Source organism: Diabrotica undecimpunctata, chromosome 4 (genome assembly GCF_040954645.1).
Source record: "Diabrotica undecimpunctata isolate CICGRU chromosome 4, icDiaUnde3, whole genome shotgun sequence".
Lineage (NCBI taxonomy): Eukaryota > Metazoa > Arthropoda > Insecta > Coleoptera > Chrysomelidae > Diabrotica > Diabrotica undecimpunctata.
In genome coordinates, this window is record NC_092806.1 from 153,242,697 (window position 1) to 153,258,959 (window position 16,263).

At 32.9% G+C, this 16,263-nt stretch overlaps 1 protein-coding gene across 1 annotated transcript in view; it reads right to left on the reverse strand.

Annotated features, from left to right (window-relative positions):
• CenB1A (Centaurin beta 1A) overlaps positions 1-16,263 on the reverse strand; it is a 62,531-nt gene continuing 46,268 nt past the window's right edge. The window contains exons 11-14 of the mRNA XM_072530612.1: positions 15,235-15,668; positions 14,723-14,886; positions 14,423-14,643; positions 1-11,649 (exon numbers count right to left, since the gene is read on the reverse strand). Coding sequence (XP_072386713.1) covers positions 11,487-11,649; positions 14,423-14,643; positions 14,723-14,886; positions 15,235-15,668 — 982 coding nt within the window. The 3' untranslated portion in view covers positions 1-11,486. The remainder of the gene's footprint in view (positions 11,650-14,422; positions 14,644-14,722; positions 14,887-15,234; positions 15,669-16,263) is intronic.

Sequence of the window (16,263 nt, forward strand, 5' to 3'; positions counted from 1 at the left end):
TCTGATGATAAAATTATATATTCACGAAAATAAAAAAATACAATAAAATATTGGTCAACGGAATGTTAACAACTATTTGGTAAATATAATTATCATAAATATACATTCATATAAAAATGTTAACAATTACAGTGATGTTTTAAAATCTTCAACATTTGTCAGACACGAGACGACAAATTCCATAATTGCAATTTGGCACAAATGACATTGTTATAAGGCAACTATTCACCTAATCTGACAAAAATTTGCACAAATGTTATTCGCTTATTAATAAATTACACAAAATTATACAGTTAAACGATAAATATGTACTCAAATTAGTACTTTAATGCAGACGAGTTATCAAAGTAATTTTTTTACTAGTTGCTTGTATGTTACAAACAAATCAGGGAAGCATTGGGCAATTACACTGATAAGTTTACATTATGTATAAAAAATACTACAAGTTAAATAAAAAGTGAATATATATTCAGTAAAACTACTTGGAAACTTTCAAAATGGTTTTAAACAAGATTAGTCAACAACAATGTATTTGAAATGACAAAAACACAAGTATGTAATCTTTATAGTCTTAAATAGACTTTTTGAATAAACATAATGCAAATAACAAGAATAAACATCTCAAACAAAAAAAAAATGGAAAAGAGTGCAAGAAATGCCGGTGTGAGTGTGTACCATTAATCCACAAAATTGAGCAGCATTGAGAGCCATGAACTTATAATAGAACATTGTTTTCGGGGTTTAGAGAATATGTTTATCTCTGACGTTTTATCCAACTTGTAGCAGACATTATCAAAGAATGTGCGACAGTCGAAATATCTTCCTCCGGGATGTATTAATCCGGAAGAAGGGAGAACGAGCGAACTAGTTCGACTATTCAAAAAAGGAGATAAGACACAGCCAGAAATCTACAGAGGTATAAACTTCTTAAATACTACTCTAAAACTTACAATTAAAATTTTATAAGTGCTAATAAATCAGAGGATAAGTTTAGCAGATGAACAACAGGGTTTTCGTAGTGAAAGATCGTGTACAGATGCAATATTCGTTATAAAGCAAATTACTGAGAAATCACTAGAGTATAATAGACCAGCATTTCTGTGCCTGATTGACCTAAAGAAGGCCTTTGACAGAGTAAGACTCAAAGATGTAATCCATCTGCTGTATAATAGAGAAGTTCCCCTAACTATTATAAAAACTATCGAAAACATCTACCAAAACAACCAAAATGGAAGTCAGAATAGATGGACAACTTACAGAACCTGTAGAAATAGGCAGCGGAATAATACAAGGGGATTCATTGAGCCCCATACTCTTCAATTTAATCATGGATGAAAGCATCAAAATCGTTAACAAAGGAAGAGGATACAGAATGGGAAACTAAGAAATAAAACTACTTTGTTACGCAAACGACGTAATATTAATAGCCCAAGATGAAGATAGTCTGCAAAGACTGGTCCACAGATTTAACGTAAACTAAAACAATAGTAGTCAGCAAAGAACCAACCAGATGTAAAATAGAAATTGATGGTATCAGTATTGAACAAGTAATGGAAATAAAATACCTGAGAAGTACACTGTTCAGCTATGGAGACCTGGATAAAGAAGTGAGAGATCAAGTACAAAAAGCAAATAAACTGGAAGAATGTCTTAATAACACTATATGGCGAAACAGACACATTGACACTGAGATGAAGTCAAGAATTTATAAAGCCAGTGTAAGACCAATAATGACATATGCCTCAGAAACAAGACCCGACACAGCAGCAACGCAAAGGCTACTGGGAACGGCAGAGATGAGAGTACTGAGAAGAATTACAGGAAATACGCTGAGAGATCGAAAGAGAAGTGAAGACATTAAAAGAAAATGTAACGTACACTGTCTAAAAAAATGGACACAAAATAGAAAAAAAAAATGGAATAACCACATAAGCAGAATGGAGGAGACCCGTGTCGTCAAAATAGCAAGAGATAAGTCACCAATCGGCAAAAGAAGTATCGGACGACCGCGCAAAAGATGAACAAGAAATGAACAAGCAGAATTGCTTATAAAGAGGAAGAAGAAGGTATATATTAATAATATTGCATATTGAATTGGAAAAATCTTAGCAATATACGATGTTAACTTCATAGCCGTTATCCACTTCGGGCATTTACCGCATCAAAAATATTTATTTTACTTTAATCATAAACAAGAAGATCTGCTTCTAAACAGAATGGGTATCTTAACGATAGGTTATACAACACTTCTACAGACGCAACGAAAATTCCAATACCAATTCGGAACAACTGACAGATCCTGGGGAAAAGGACACTATTTACGCTATAAATACTCCAGGAAACCCATGAGTCAGGAACAGAACGTTACAACCCCTGCCTTCAGCTACGGTTTGTTAGAACAATGCGCAACGCACGGCATACACGTACAGCAGAATCTGTTGTACTCGACTCACGGTAGTTTTGGGTCAGTCGGTTTGTTAGACTAATTCGCATACATACATTCTGTCGTTCTCAAAATAAGCTTAGAAATTAGATTCACGTTTGTTCTCTAAGGTTGTATGTTTAGAAAAATGAATTCTCGCAAACTTAACGCAATAATTTTATTACTCCAAGAAGAGGAGTTGATAATGTCAAATCTAAAAGAAATAAAAATCTAAACAAAATTTTTTCATGTCGTAATACAGAAGGTGCTTTTAAATTAACAGTCGAAAGAGGATTGTACCAAAACGACGAAAAATTTCGAGAATATTTTAGACTTTTCAGAGATTTATTTGGAATTCTTACAATTTATAAGGGATGATATTACTAAAAACCCTACAACGGAAGACATCTCCCAATTATTACAATAATAATTATATAAAAAGAAAATTAAAATTTCGGTATAGATGTGTACGCTGTGAGCTCAGCTGAACGTTTGCATCCAAATCAAATCACAATTGATTTCAGCGCACACCGTCGACGTGCACTGTTATCGTCTGCAGAGCGCGCAACTTAGCATAACCTAACAAACCGTTATCATAAAGAACCATTCCTTTGATTTTGACGAACGTGCGCGGCGTTCGACTGACTGTGAGTTTTGCGTGGCTCACTGTTCTAACAAACCATAGCTTTAGATAACGTTTATTGCAGTTGTAGACCAAACTTCAGGACGAAAATTTTCAGACCACGACCTATAAACCCCGTAAACAATGGAGGTTCGGCCTACACTCCTAGAAAAGGATTGTTGTTTCTATAATTGGTAAATCTGCATATACATAATGTAATATCTAGCACCATTGATATCTACTGCACCATAATCTGTGACCTACATTAAAAAGAATTGTGATCATACTACAATATTATTCATAATAAAGATTCGATTTCTGACATAGCAAAATACACTTTACATCATCATATGATATCAGTATTAAATGCAATACTAAAAAGTTTTTTCTTGGCAACTGAAGTAAAAAATGCACCTACAAATAAATTAAAAAAATCAGGAAAGCAAGATCTTAATATAAAATCGACGTGTAACTGATGCGGCGGTCTGCTTTTGTGTAACAACTGAAATATTAGAGTATCAAAGTCATCAAATACATATTAACGAAAGAAAATCGTGCATGAGTGATTTGATATAATGACTTAAGAAATGGTACTTTGCCTGAGCATTTTCTAGCATCACAGAAAATGAGTGTTTTACACGTTATAGTTATATGACTGCTCACACTCAAGATCTAAGCCGTATGTAAGGGAGTAAGGTGAAAGTTTATTAATCCTAGTAGTTTTACGGTAGTTTTTCCGCCTAGTCCATAGATGGCACTGCTTCAAATGATATTACTGATTTATAAAACGACTGCCCACAAAATTCAATTTGAAATGGTTTATCGTCACCAAAAATGCCTATAAATTCGTGAAACTGTATAAAAGTCACTGATAGAAAACTTCAAAGTGAAGGACGGCAAAAACAACAACTACGGAAGGAAAAACATTAGATCACAATAAGGTTGAATATAATGGACGATTGTAGAGTATTACTGTAGCTAAGCAGTAGGCTCATCGGAAGAGGAGTGACTTAGTGCTGAGTCATTTACAACTGCTCCGGATCAAAGATCGTTTACATTGATCCGTAAGAACGGTGAACGGTTTTTAAAATTTCTATGACTCTGATCAAATGTGATCCGAGAAGCTTATGTCATCTTGTTAAGAAAAATGATAGTTTTAGAGTAATTATTTTGTGTAAGAACAATTTGAACGCCTAAAATTTTTATTTTTATTACTCTTTTTTACTTATATAACTCTACTTACTTGTATAACTCCCATTATTTTATTGCGTTTTATTACTCTTTTTAACTAACTAACTATCCGTTAGAGACAGTGAAAGTACGTTAGGTCTGTATGATCGGAGAATTAAGTCTGTATTTTATGTCCCATCGGTAAAGAACTAAGTGACCCGAGATCCGGATTAGACCTCGGTTTTTTAGATCAGTTAAGGGGTTACATAGGTCTTATATTTTCAAATTTTATTCCATATGAAAGTATAGTACCTTAACAGTATTCACACCAAATTTAAAGTGAATTCGAGTAATATTACCGGGGGTATAGAGGTTTGAATACCGCGCGGTCGGTATTTAAATAACTTCAAACGCGTTTTTCTCGAAACTTTGTTTTTCCATCCGGTAGGCACTATTTCTCGGGAATGAATTGACCGATTTTGCTAAAACTTTGCACAGTTCATCTTTATAGTATCGTTTCGTGATTGAACGAAGAAATTAAAAAAATGAAGTTGAAAGTTTTGACATAAGTTTGAATGAACTTTCGTCTCATATTTTTTAGCATTTTCCGATTCTCATTGTTTTTAAAAAATTTTTTTCGTAAAAAAACAAGAACGAGTCGACCGATTGAAAATCCCTTCGTTCAATCACGAAATAATACTATAAAGTTGAACTGTGCAAAGTTTCAGTAAAATCGGTCTATTCATTCTCGAGAAATCTTGCCTACCGCACAGAAAAAACAAAGTTTCGAGAAATATCGACCGCGCGGTATTCAAATCTCTATAACTCCGGTAATATTGCTCGAATTTACTTCAAATTTGCTGTAAATACTCTTGATGTACTATACTTTCACATGGAACAAAAAATAAATCGTTTTTTTAATACAAGACCTATGTAACCCCTTAAATGAGGGGCTTCAAAGAATACCTCCTTTCCCATAACGAGTTTTACTGCTCGTACACTTTTGAGTCAATTTGCTTATAGTAATAAAATGTGGTTTCATTAAAAAACAATCCAAACAGAGTGTAGAATCCTGTTTCTTTGGTGCTTGGATTTAGGGCTGTGGTTTCCAGAAGCAGTCAACTCATCAGTTGGAAGTGGAATCGCTAGTGTTATTTGAGACTTTAGAGTGATTATTTTCAATGATTTGCTGACAAAAAAGTTAAACAATTAATGGAGAATAAATACTATGTGCATCTCCTCGACAAGCTAGACGAAAAAAAATATACGAGAAATGACTGATTTGCCAAAACATAAATCCTTAATTATCACGTCAACGCCTACGTCCAAAAAACTTTATGGCAGTGGAAAAATTGAGTGAATTGATGCCCAAAGTATTGGTTTGGAGCAAAATCGAAATCACGAACTGAATCTGATCATTGGAAAAACTTTGGACAATGTGTATGCAGTTGCAGACATATTGTGTTAAGAATTAAATGCATTTTTTAATAAAAACTCCATTTTCAGTAATTTTCAGACATCTTTGAACTAGGTCGATAATTTTTATCTTATATAGCTCATAAAAAAACATCACGTATAGCCGATCTTTAAAGGTATATCATCCATCTACGAGTGACATCGATTTAAAAAAATGCATTTTGAAGTCTGATTAACCTATCACTAAAATTATTTTTTTAACCAAATTATTTTTCAAATACATTGTACAAATTAATTTAAATTTCGCTTCGTATAATTAATGTTATTTTTGCTCTTTTACACACGATAAAGGCATAGAAGAAACAAAATAACATGTTCCAAAGTTAATTTTTTTATCGTGAAATATTTTTATTTGTAGTAATATGCTCGTGTTCGGAGAGTCTATTTGAAAATTGCGATTGATTCATAACTTAATTAATTTGCAATCAGAAATTGGTAATAATTATAAGCAGTTATCTTTGAAAAAGCTGAAGTTTGGATGGACGATATGTCTCTGGAGTCGACTTTACAACAGTGTGCTCAATTAAATCAACTAACATAACTTTTTCAAAATGATTCCTTCTCGTCTTGTAGATAAATATTTCTAGAAAATTAAAATTGTCATAAGCAACAGTTTTATAAAAACTCAGTAGAGGTAAACTATGACATGGTAAGAGATGACAAAATTAAGTAACCAACAAAAGCATTAGTGTTTAGAAAAAACGTAAATTTAAAATAAAGTAAATAACAAACCGTCTTATTTTTAACGTTTTATTGACATCGTTTTCTTTGTATTTGATACTGGTATTTGTTTTTGATATTTATACATGTCTTTTAAAAACAACGTTGTTGTAATATTCCAAATATTACTTAACCCTTTCAGACACTCGGGTCATAATTACGCACAGTTATTTCAGCTAGCTCCATCTTTAAGAAATCTTGAATACTAATGTGAGAAACTTACGTAGATCACTTGTAGGAGCCCTTATTTTAAAACTGAATTATAATAGACTTCAAAAATAACACATCCAACGAGATAAAAAAAAGAATATGCGTGGCTAATCGCTGTTATTTTGGCCTGGGCCCTCAACTAAGAGCGAGAAGTATGTCAATAGCAACAAAGTGCAAACTTTATAAAACAATAATACGCCCAGTGCTCACATAAGGATCGGAAACATGGGCAATGACGACCCGAGATGAAGAGTTGCTGCGATTCTTTGAAAGAAAAGTATTGAGGACCATATATGGCGGAGTAAACGAACAGGGTCTGTGGAGAAGGCGATATAACTTTGAACTCTATAGATTTTTTGGTGATGCAGATATTGTGAAGACCATCAAAATAAACCGCCTAAGGTGGGTGGGCCACGTTATGCGGATGGATGAGAGTGATCCCACTAAAATAACTATGCTAAACAGGTCGGTCGGAAGAAGAAGAAGGGGGCGACCTAAACTCAGATATCTGGACGATGTACAGGAAGATCTGAGGGAGATTGGAGTGAGGGGCTGGAGAAGACAGACACTCGATAGGGAAGGATGGAAGAATGTTTTGAAGCAGGCCAAGGCTCACGAAGGGCTGTAGCGCCAACTGATGGTGAATTATAATAGCGATGCAACAGTGGTTGTAACGAAAACTTATTTGGTTGTTTATTTGCAATGATTGTTTATTTTTTTTCTGTTGGTGCGCACATTAAGTCTCTCGTCAAACTACAATTTATACAAAATTACCTTACAAAAATATAACTTAAAATTAAAAACTTTTGTTGGTACATTAATTTTGTCTAAAAACATAGATTAAACAGAAAGAAAATATTAAATAAAAGGTAACAATTAAACAAATAGGAATTTTAAATAAAAGCATCTTCGCTTTATATCATCTAGTTATTCGATCTAATATGAATGAACATGTTTTATTGGAATAACATGAAAAATATTAAGCTCATTGTTGTCCTCAACAGGATATTCGTTGTATAAAGACTAGTTAGGCTCTTTTAAATGCATAGAATAAGTATATATTTACATTTTATTCTATCAGTGGACCAAAAAACACAGTACAATCGTTTTAATGTGAATTTACAATTATCAAAATTGATCTTACAATATTGATTGTGTAGGGAACAAATAAGTTCACGTCTGGGAGAATTGGGAATTCTGGAAAAATCAATTGAATTTCGTACATAAAATAGCTTTTACAGGTTTTTCTCTGATTTTCTCTTAAAATGATATGAGGACCCCAGAAGTAAAGGGGTATAAGTGACATTTTTCTAAATATTGAGAAAACTGCATCGCTGAACTGGAAATCTTTTATTCTATTTGGAGGTAAGGAGGTATAAGCGATAAGTATAACAGGTGCTGCTTTCTAGAGGCAAGTTACTTAGGATTCAAGCCAAATATTAGTAGGGCTTGGAAGAGAACCAATACAATGGTACCCCTGTTTCAGTGTGTCAGACTGTTGGATGAGTTTGTTACCATTTTAGATGGGTAGTGGTATAGCTCCTCTAAAGCAATATTATTTTGTTTTTAAAGTAATACTTTAATGTAAACTGCAGCGTTTTACTTTAGTATAACCTACAGTGTTTTTAAGAAGAGTTCGTTTCGGATTCGGAGGCCAGATAAATGGAAAAAAACTAGGGTTAAAATAGCAAGAAATTCAAGTAAGCTTACATGGACAAAAAACCCAATACTCATGAAGCTAAAAAGTTAAGAAAACTTGAAAATCATCACTGTAGGAAAAAAAGTAACAATAATATTTCACAAGAACAAAGACTTTCAATTTTTAAAGAGTATTGAGCATTGGGCACTGGAATCTCCAAACAACTTTTCTAAATCGATCGGTACAGAGTGAGCCTATAAAAAGAAAACAACTAAATGCAGTTAGCAACAAAGAGGTGCCATGTGTTTACAATCTGGATGGTTTTGGAGTATGTACACAAGAACAGTTTATAATGAAAACTCTTGATGTCTCTAAAAAAAGTTTACAAAATGTAGTTAGAAGCAAAAAAAAGTCTCCTCAGGCGTGTCATTCGTAGAAGAAACCACCGCCGAACAAAATTTCTGAAAGGGCAATAAAAGAGCATATTAATAAGTTCCCTAGGTACACAATCCAGTACACTAGAAATAAGACTCCGAAGAGGGGGTATCTTTCTCAGGAGTGTAATTTGAAAATATTGTACAAACTTTATTGTGCTTTTTGTAAGGAGGAAAAACAGGATGAACTTGCAAAGGAAAGCTTTTACAAGAATATTTTTAATACTCAGTTAAACCTTAGTTTCAGAAGGGCAACAGACACCTGTGATAAATGTGACAAATTTCAAATAAAAATAAATCATGGTTCGACAGAAGAAAATGCTTTAGCTCAGACAAAAAAAAAACTTTTAATTGCGTAAGGCAGAAGCCGTATGAACAGCAAAAGATGAGTGTCATGACCTACAGGATGCTAGGCATAGCTAAAAATTATGCCAAGTCCTGATGTGTCAACTTCTAAAGCATATTATTCAAGGCAACTATGGACGTATAACTTAGGTATCCATAACCTACAGACTGGAACGACCCATTTCTTTATGTGGCACGAAGGTCAGGCGTCACGTGGATGTTAGAAAATATCATATTGTCTCCTAAAATATATCAGAAGCCTTCTGCCATCTGTGAAACACATAACTGCATTTAGCGACAACTGTGGAGGCCAAAATAAGAGTCATTTGACAGTCAAATTTTAGCTCTACATTGTCAGAAACACTAATATTCAAACAGTAGATCATCGCCATCATTTTACCATCCTTGATGCAGTTACGTCAGTGACAATTTGTAAGTGCTTTCTTCAAGCTAAATTGACTGGTTTCTCCCAATATTCAGGATGTTGACGAGGATGACGAAATGCCTTTGTCAGAGTGGATACAAAAATTTAATATAAACCAGAGTGTGTTTCAAACTGATTTTGACTCCTTCATTTCAGTAGACGATCAGGTAGAAACATTTCAAGTTTTAAGTGATAAAGAAATTGTGGAACAAGTGCAAAATGTGGAAATGGATGTTGATAAAGATAATGAAGAAGAAGAAGACAGCGTTGATTGTCCTACAATCCAAGAAGCAATGAGAGTTGCTGAGACCATATCCAGGTTTTACCAGTTCAAGTAGGCATCCACAACTACCAAAGAAGCAGCTCAGATTATTAAGGACACTACAGAAAAACTATTTTTCGGAAAGGGTTGTGCAGAAGAAAATAATTGACTTTTTTCAGCATTAGAGAACTTTTTCATAAAAAATGTAAGTTTATTTCTTAATTTTTTTATCCTAAATGCAGCTGTAATAATAAATAATACTGTAATAAAATTTTGTCTCGTAAAATTTTCATTTTTTTCTACTTCTTTTATAACGTCACTCTGATATAGCGTCATTTTTTTACTGGACCCTTCAATGACGCTATAACCAAGTTCCACTGTATTGATATGACCTGGAATATACCAGCCACGCATTGTCATCTAAAACGCATTATGCATATGTAGTGTTTAAACATATTCTGAAGATGATGTAATGTCTTTTTTATTCTATTGCAAATTCCGACTTCAAGCGCCTTAAAAGTATCTTCACAGTGATACAAAGCTGCTGAATGGGTTGCATAACAATTAGTGAATAATCATTCTACATAATTAAGTTAAAAAAGGTGAACCTTTTTATTGAATTGTCAAAACTTGACAGATAGCAATAGAATGTGCTAAAAGAGTGCAGTAACTGGACTTTTTCCAACTTTAGTTTTTTCCTTAATAGAAATTAAAGTTCAACTTTTGTAAAATGTATGGTGATGAGTGTTGATATTATTCTATAGTAACATCAGTATTGAGTTTGGTTAAGGTCTAATCAGAAAACAAGACGAGTAATCACAGATTGGAATTTTTTCAAATAGTTAAATGTAAACATCTTTCTGTTGAGCAAATATATTCTGTTACTGCTCTATTAGAAAATACCACAGATAGTCAAAGAGAAATAACAAGACACCAACACTTACACCACAAATTAAGATTCGTTTGATTTGAGCTAATTTGTAGAAAGACGGGACTATTGATGAGTAGCAAAAAGTAAGTTATACAAATATTTTTTTTGATACTCTATAGTTTTTATTCATATTTTCAGGTTTTTTTTTAGTGATGAAAAATCTCAAATTATGGATGAAAATACCCAATTAGTTGAAAGACGTTCAGGAGAAAAATATGAGAATGGAAGTGTAATAATGATGATCTATACAAAATTAATAAAAGTCTTGACAGCAAGCGTTTTTCAATGGTTCGTTTAAAGAGCCCTCGACAATTACACACATATTACGTTCTGCGCGTCATCGGGCATAGTCAAGTAGCTGCAGAACTGTACTCATATGCATGTATAAAGTGTAAGAAATAGTGACAACGCCTGTAAGAAGCGGTTATAAAAACATCTTTGGAAGGTGATCGCTAAAAAGGTAAAGATAAATGATAACTTGGAATCGAACGATTTATTTGATTTTAATATACTTTGTCGTTAATTTTAAAGCAATCTGCACATTAAACATTAGAAAGCTGTTCTAAACAATTAATATATTTTAACGATTACTGTTGTGTACACTAATGTGTAAGTTTTAGCACCAATAAAAATTAAAGCTTTGCAGAAAAATGCATAATAAATGTAAATACTTGAATAATTTTCGTATTTACGTAACATTCGATAAAACATTATCTGAATATCATCTGGTTTCGTTTATGAACAACGCGAAGTACCACTTTTTTGGTCCACATGTTCTACAACTAATAATTGGCATGAATACAAAATCACACGAATCATTCAACGTCCACGTTACTCATCTCGAACATCCTCTTCGACTTTGGACCTTTGCAATTTTTCCGGATGAGAACAGGCTAACCTGGAGAAGTCTCTGACGACGTCGTTGAATGTGTCGTCTCCGGTTACGCCTAGTTCGGAGTCTTTCATTTCCTCGTTCAATCGACCCAATCTCAATCTGAAATGGTTAATTTTCAATTATTATTAACATTAAAATGGATACAGGTTACTATAATTGGTGATCATTATTAAAAGACTACTGAAAACGGAGAAATTTTGATCAATTGTGTAAAAAAATATAATTTACACAATTTCATCAACAAATATTGCAAAAAAAGCAATATGATGGAGTTGCAGCTAATTTTGCAAATGTCATCCAGTTTTCACATCCAGTTATCAGACGCCGCGCACTGGTAAAACGATTGGAAGCACTAGATTCATTCAGTGGCGAATCTGCAACGTTTTATTTACTTCTAAAAGTTAATCAATGATATCTGCTATTCAGACAAACTTGCTTCCACCACAGTTTCATTGCCATGATTTATTTCACCAATGTTTAAACCAATGGTAACCAATGGTTAACCAATGCTAAAATGGATCGTTTTAAAACCTGCGCGACGAAACTTCACCCTAATTGACGTTTTCTGTATGATATTAAGAGTTCCATTATAGATGTCTTATTAATTTACTTATTACTACAACAATGATGAGTATAATAATAACTTTTGACTAAAAATTTGTTTTTATGTACACACATCAATATCTATCTACAGTCTGTCCCAAACCCTTCTTTCAGTGCGTCACTAATTTTGACGTCATATAGGATTTTAAGAATGTCGAGAATTATTGCATGACATTTTAGTTAAATCTGACAGTTGCAGGATTGTAATCGGCTAAATGTGAAAAGATTATTTTTTTAAAATGTGAAGTAAAAACTTAAGGAATTCAAATTTTTTTTTACTTTACATATTAGAGGTCCCGTCCTGTATAAAAAATTTTATTGCGCATTATATTGGAACGGCATTTTGTCATAATTGCTATTCTATACATTCCAAAGAAAGTGCTTAATTAGCTAAGATTTATTTATGGATTTATTATTATTTATTACAAACACTATGGAATTGGAATGTTTGTTTATTTAAAATAACGCTTCCTCCTATAGAATTTTTTAAGAGTTGACTGCGAGATAAAAAAATTTACTGGCAATTGCAAGGCATCAAAGCAAACATTCCTGTGATACAATAGCATCGATTGAAATCAGTCATATTCGGATAAGTAATTTTCGGAAAGTTTCTGTGGCAGCCATTAGTTTAATTTTGTGAAGATTTATCATAAAATCGTGAAAATAGTTTAAATAGTGAGTTATTCTACTAGATTGGGTGTGCAAATAAAAGAGTGTTATGAAGTTTAGGTAAAAAAACAATGGACAGTTTAAATAGTAAAGCAGTTGATTTTTGAGTTAATCTACCAGTTTCGGTATGCAGATGAAATAGTGTTAATGGAGTTTAGTTAAAAAATAAGATACCGAATGTAAGTTTATGTAAATAGTTTAAATAGTGAAGCAGTCGATTTTTGAGTTAATCTACCAGTTTCGGTATGCAGATGAAATAGTGTTAATGGAGTTTAGTTAAAAAACAAGATACCGAATGTAAGTTTACCTTCTTTTTTATGAATAACAAAAATGAATATTATGTTTCAAACAATCCACAATCCGATTCAGAACCTGATTCATTAAAATCAATGATTACAGGGGATATGTGGGTGGCATCAATTATATCTTATATTTTAATAAAATGTGGTTCTAAAAAGAACCGTTTTAATACATATGAATATCTTCTAATTGAAAATAATTTAATAATTTTAATATTAGGCTTTGTTCTTTCTCGGTATATCTCGGCATATTTAAAATATTTTTATGACAATAAATACAAAATTAAATTTTCACTGTAAAATGTCTGAAAATACTAACCTGGAATGACAATTATCATTTTATCAGTTGACATTGTCATAGTACTGTCACTATTGAGACCATCTGCGTCAAATTATATTTATGCGCATCATTGATTGGATATCTATTTAGCGCATTCTAAACTCCAACCAATTATATATCCGTAAGTAGAATTCGCTTTAATATGCAAATACCCGTGAACGATACATAATTTTCTAAGTTCTATGTATAATAATCACAGACTTACGTTTTTTTCTGTCACTTCTAGCTTAATGCGTTAGAGAGAATTCGATCAACTATGACGCACTGAAAGAAGGGTTTGGAATGAACTGTATATAAAAAGCTATGATGTCAAGTCAAACCGTTTGTTCAGTAAACTAACGACGCCATCTAGGAAAGAAAACTGAACTACATACCACCATTTTTAAGGTAGAATTTAATACAAAATAATTTAGAGCTTTATGTCAATTTAGATTTAAAATCCTAACGTCATCTGAACAAAGAAATCTGAACTACTGACATTTCAACCAATGAGTCAATCATATTTTGTTTTTGAAACGATACGTTTAATGAATAATACAAAAAAAATTAATTACATATTAATATAATTAATAAATAATATTATTAATATTTTTAAGGTATGATTTAATACAAATAATTTAAAGTTTTATGTTAGTTTAGATTTAAAATTCTAGCGTCACCTAGGAAAAACATCAGAATAGATAAACTGACAGATAAAATAAATTAAAATTATCTGACATAAAATATTTATTTGCCAAATAAAGTACTAATTACTATTTAAATGGGAATAAGCCACAATTAAAGGTTAAAGTACGTTTATTGACGTTTCAATTTCCACTTCGGAAATCGTTCTCAAAATACAAACATTAGTTTGTATTTTGATTGTGGATGTGGATGTGAAAAAGTGGAGTGATTGTAGATGCAATTGCATAGATGCATATATGTGACGGACAAAATCACTAGTATTGTAATAAATACTTACAAAGTCACGATATCTGCATGTTCTTTTTGTTCAGCTATAGAGAGCGGCACTTTTCCCTCGTCGTCTTCGAGATGCTGATCTGCGCGATGTTTCAAAAACAAACATACTTGCGCAGTGTGACCTTCCTGCGTGGCTATATGCAAAGGTGTCTTCCCGTCTTGATCTTGCGCGTTGATTTTCACCCCATTAAGTATTAAATAGGCACATGGCATCACAGATCCCTAAAATATATAACACAAATTAATACATATTATGTCATGTATAAATAAATACGAGTTAGAAATACTTTATCGTACTTACACTAAATACTGCAGCGTGAAGAGGGGATCTACCCCTGTCATCTGGGTTTATCCAACATTTATCGGCACCTAAGGCTAGGGCCTCACACATCACTGGCAAGTTATGAGCGGTGGAAGCTTTATAAAGTAACAAATCTGGTTGCAGCTTCGAAATATCTTCTTCACCTGAAAGTTATTCCATGAGAAGTAAACGACAAGAACAAGGCGGAAGTGTTGGAGGAAACGAAGCCAGTGTTATTAAATTTATATTATTGGGATGGTGACAAAACTCATCAAATAGAAATAGCAAATTCTTTCTCTCTCTCTTTCTCTTCCTCTATCTCTCTCTATCTATCTATGTAAGTCTGCATCTCTCTATCTACCTCTCTATGTAAGTCAGTCTTTCTCTATCTCTATATGTAAGTCTGTCTCTCTCTCTCTCTCTCTCTCTCTCTGTCTCTCTCTCTGTCTCTATTTCTGCCTATACTTTCGTTAGAATTAGAATTAGTCAAATGTATATAAAAAAATACTTACCAACAGTCTCATTTTCTTCCTCTCCCCCTGTAGATTCTTGATCGCTACTCAAATCTATGGCTCCATCTATCGGCTGTTTGTCCAAATCATTTCCAAACAATAAAACACTTCCCCTTTTTCTCAAACTATTCCGTTTGGACGATTCGCTATTCGTATCCTCGTCTTTTCCACTACCGTTACTGCTAGTTTCTCCGGCTTCTGCGATTTTTTCTATTTTCGTTGTGACCTCGTTCGACTTTAGCGACTTTTTATCTTTTTTATCGCAACTCCTAGGCCTTCGACGAATTTTGCGGACGCTCCATTTTCGGACGTCCATCAGACTGGGGGGCCGAGACGTTCGATTCGATGAGGGGGAAGTTCTGTTGAATTGCGGAAGGGATTTGACGAATTTCTTATCGACGTATTTTGCTTTTATGAAGGTTTCTCTAATAGCACTAAAAACGAAAATAATTTTAAATTTTTAATCGAATTATTATTAGGTAAAATTTAGATAAAAAATTTCGATGATGATTTGAACATATATACCTACGAATGTGTCTTAAAGAATACCGCAGAACATAGGGAAGTGATTATTCACATTAGTAAGGTCCTCCAGTTATCTTCAGTCAATCTCAGCACCATTGAGACAGTCCAATCCATGGACGTATAAACACAGATGGACTCAGTTATTTACATAAAAATGTGAAGCCAAAATTATTTGACTAGGTCACATTCTCAGCACCTTCAAATGTTGTCACATTTTTTTATTAAAATATCTTATTCACGTATCGCTGAAAATATTACTATATTTATTTTATACTCTACAGGTGCTATCAAACCAAAATAATAATTTATTACTTATATTAATATATTTAATTGTAATTAAAACATCAAATGTGCACATAGTGTGCATATCATTTAATAATAGCGTATAACACAGATATCAAAGAATTATTTTATATGTAGAAGCACTGAAACCTATTTATTAATGGCAACGGTGTTTACATTTCTCTGTCTTATGGCTCTACGTCAAACTTCCAACGCTGTTCC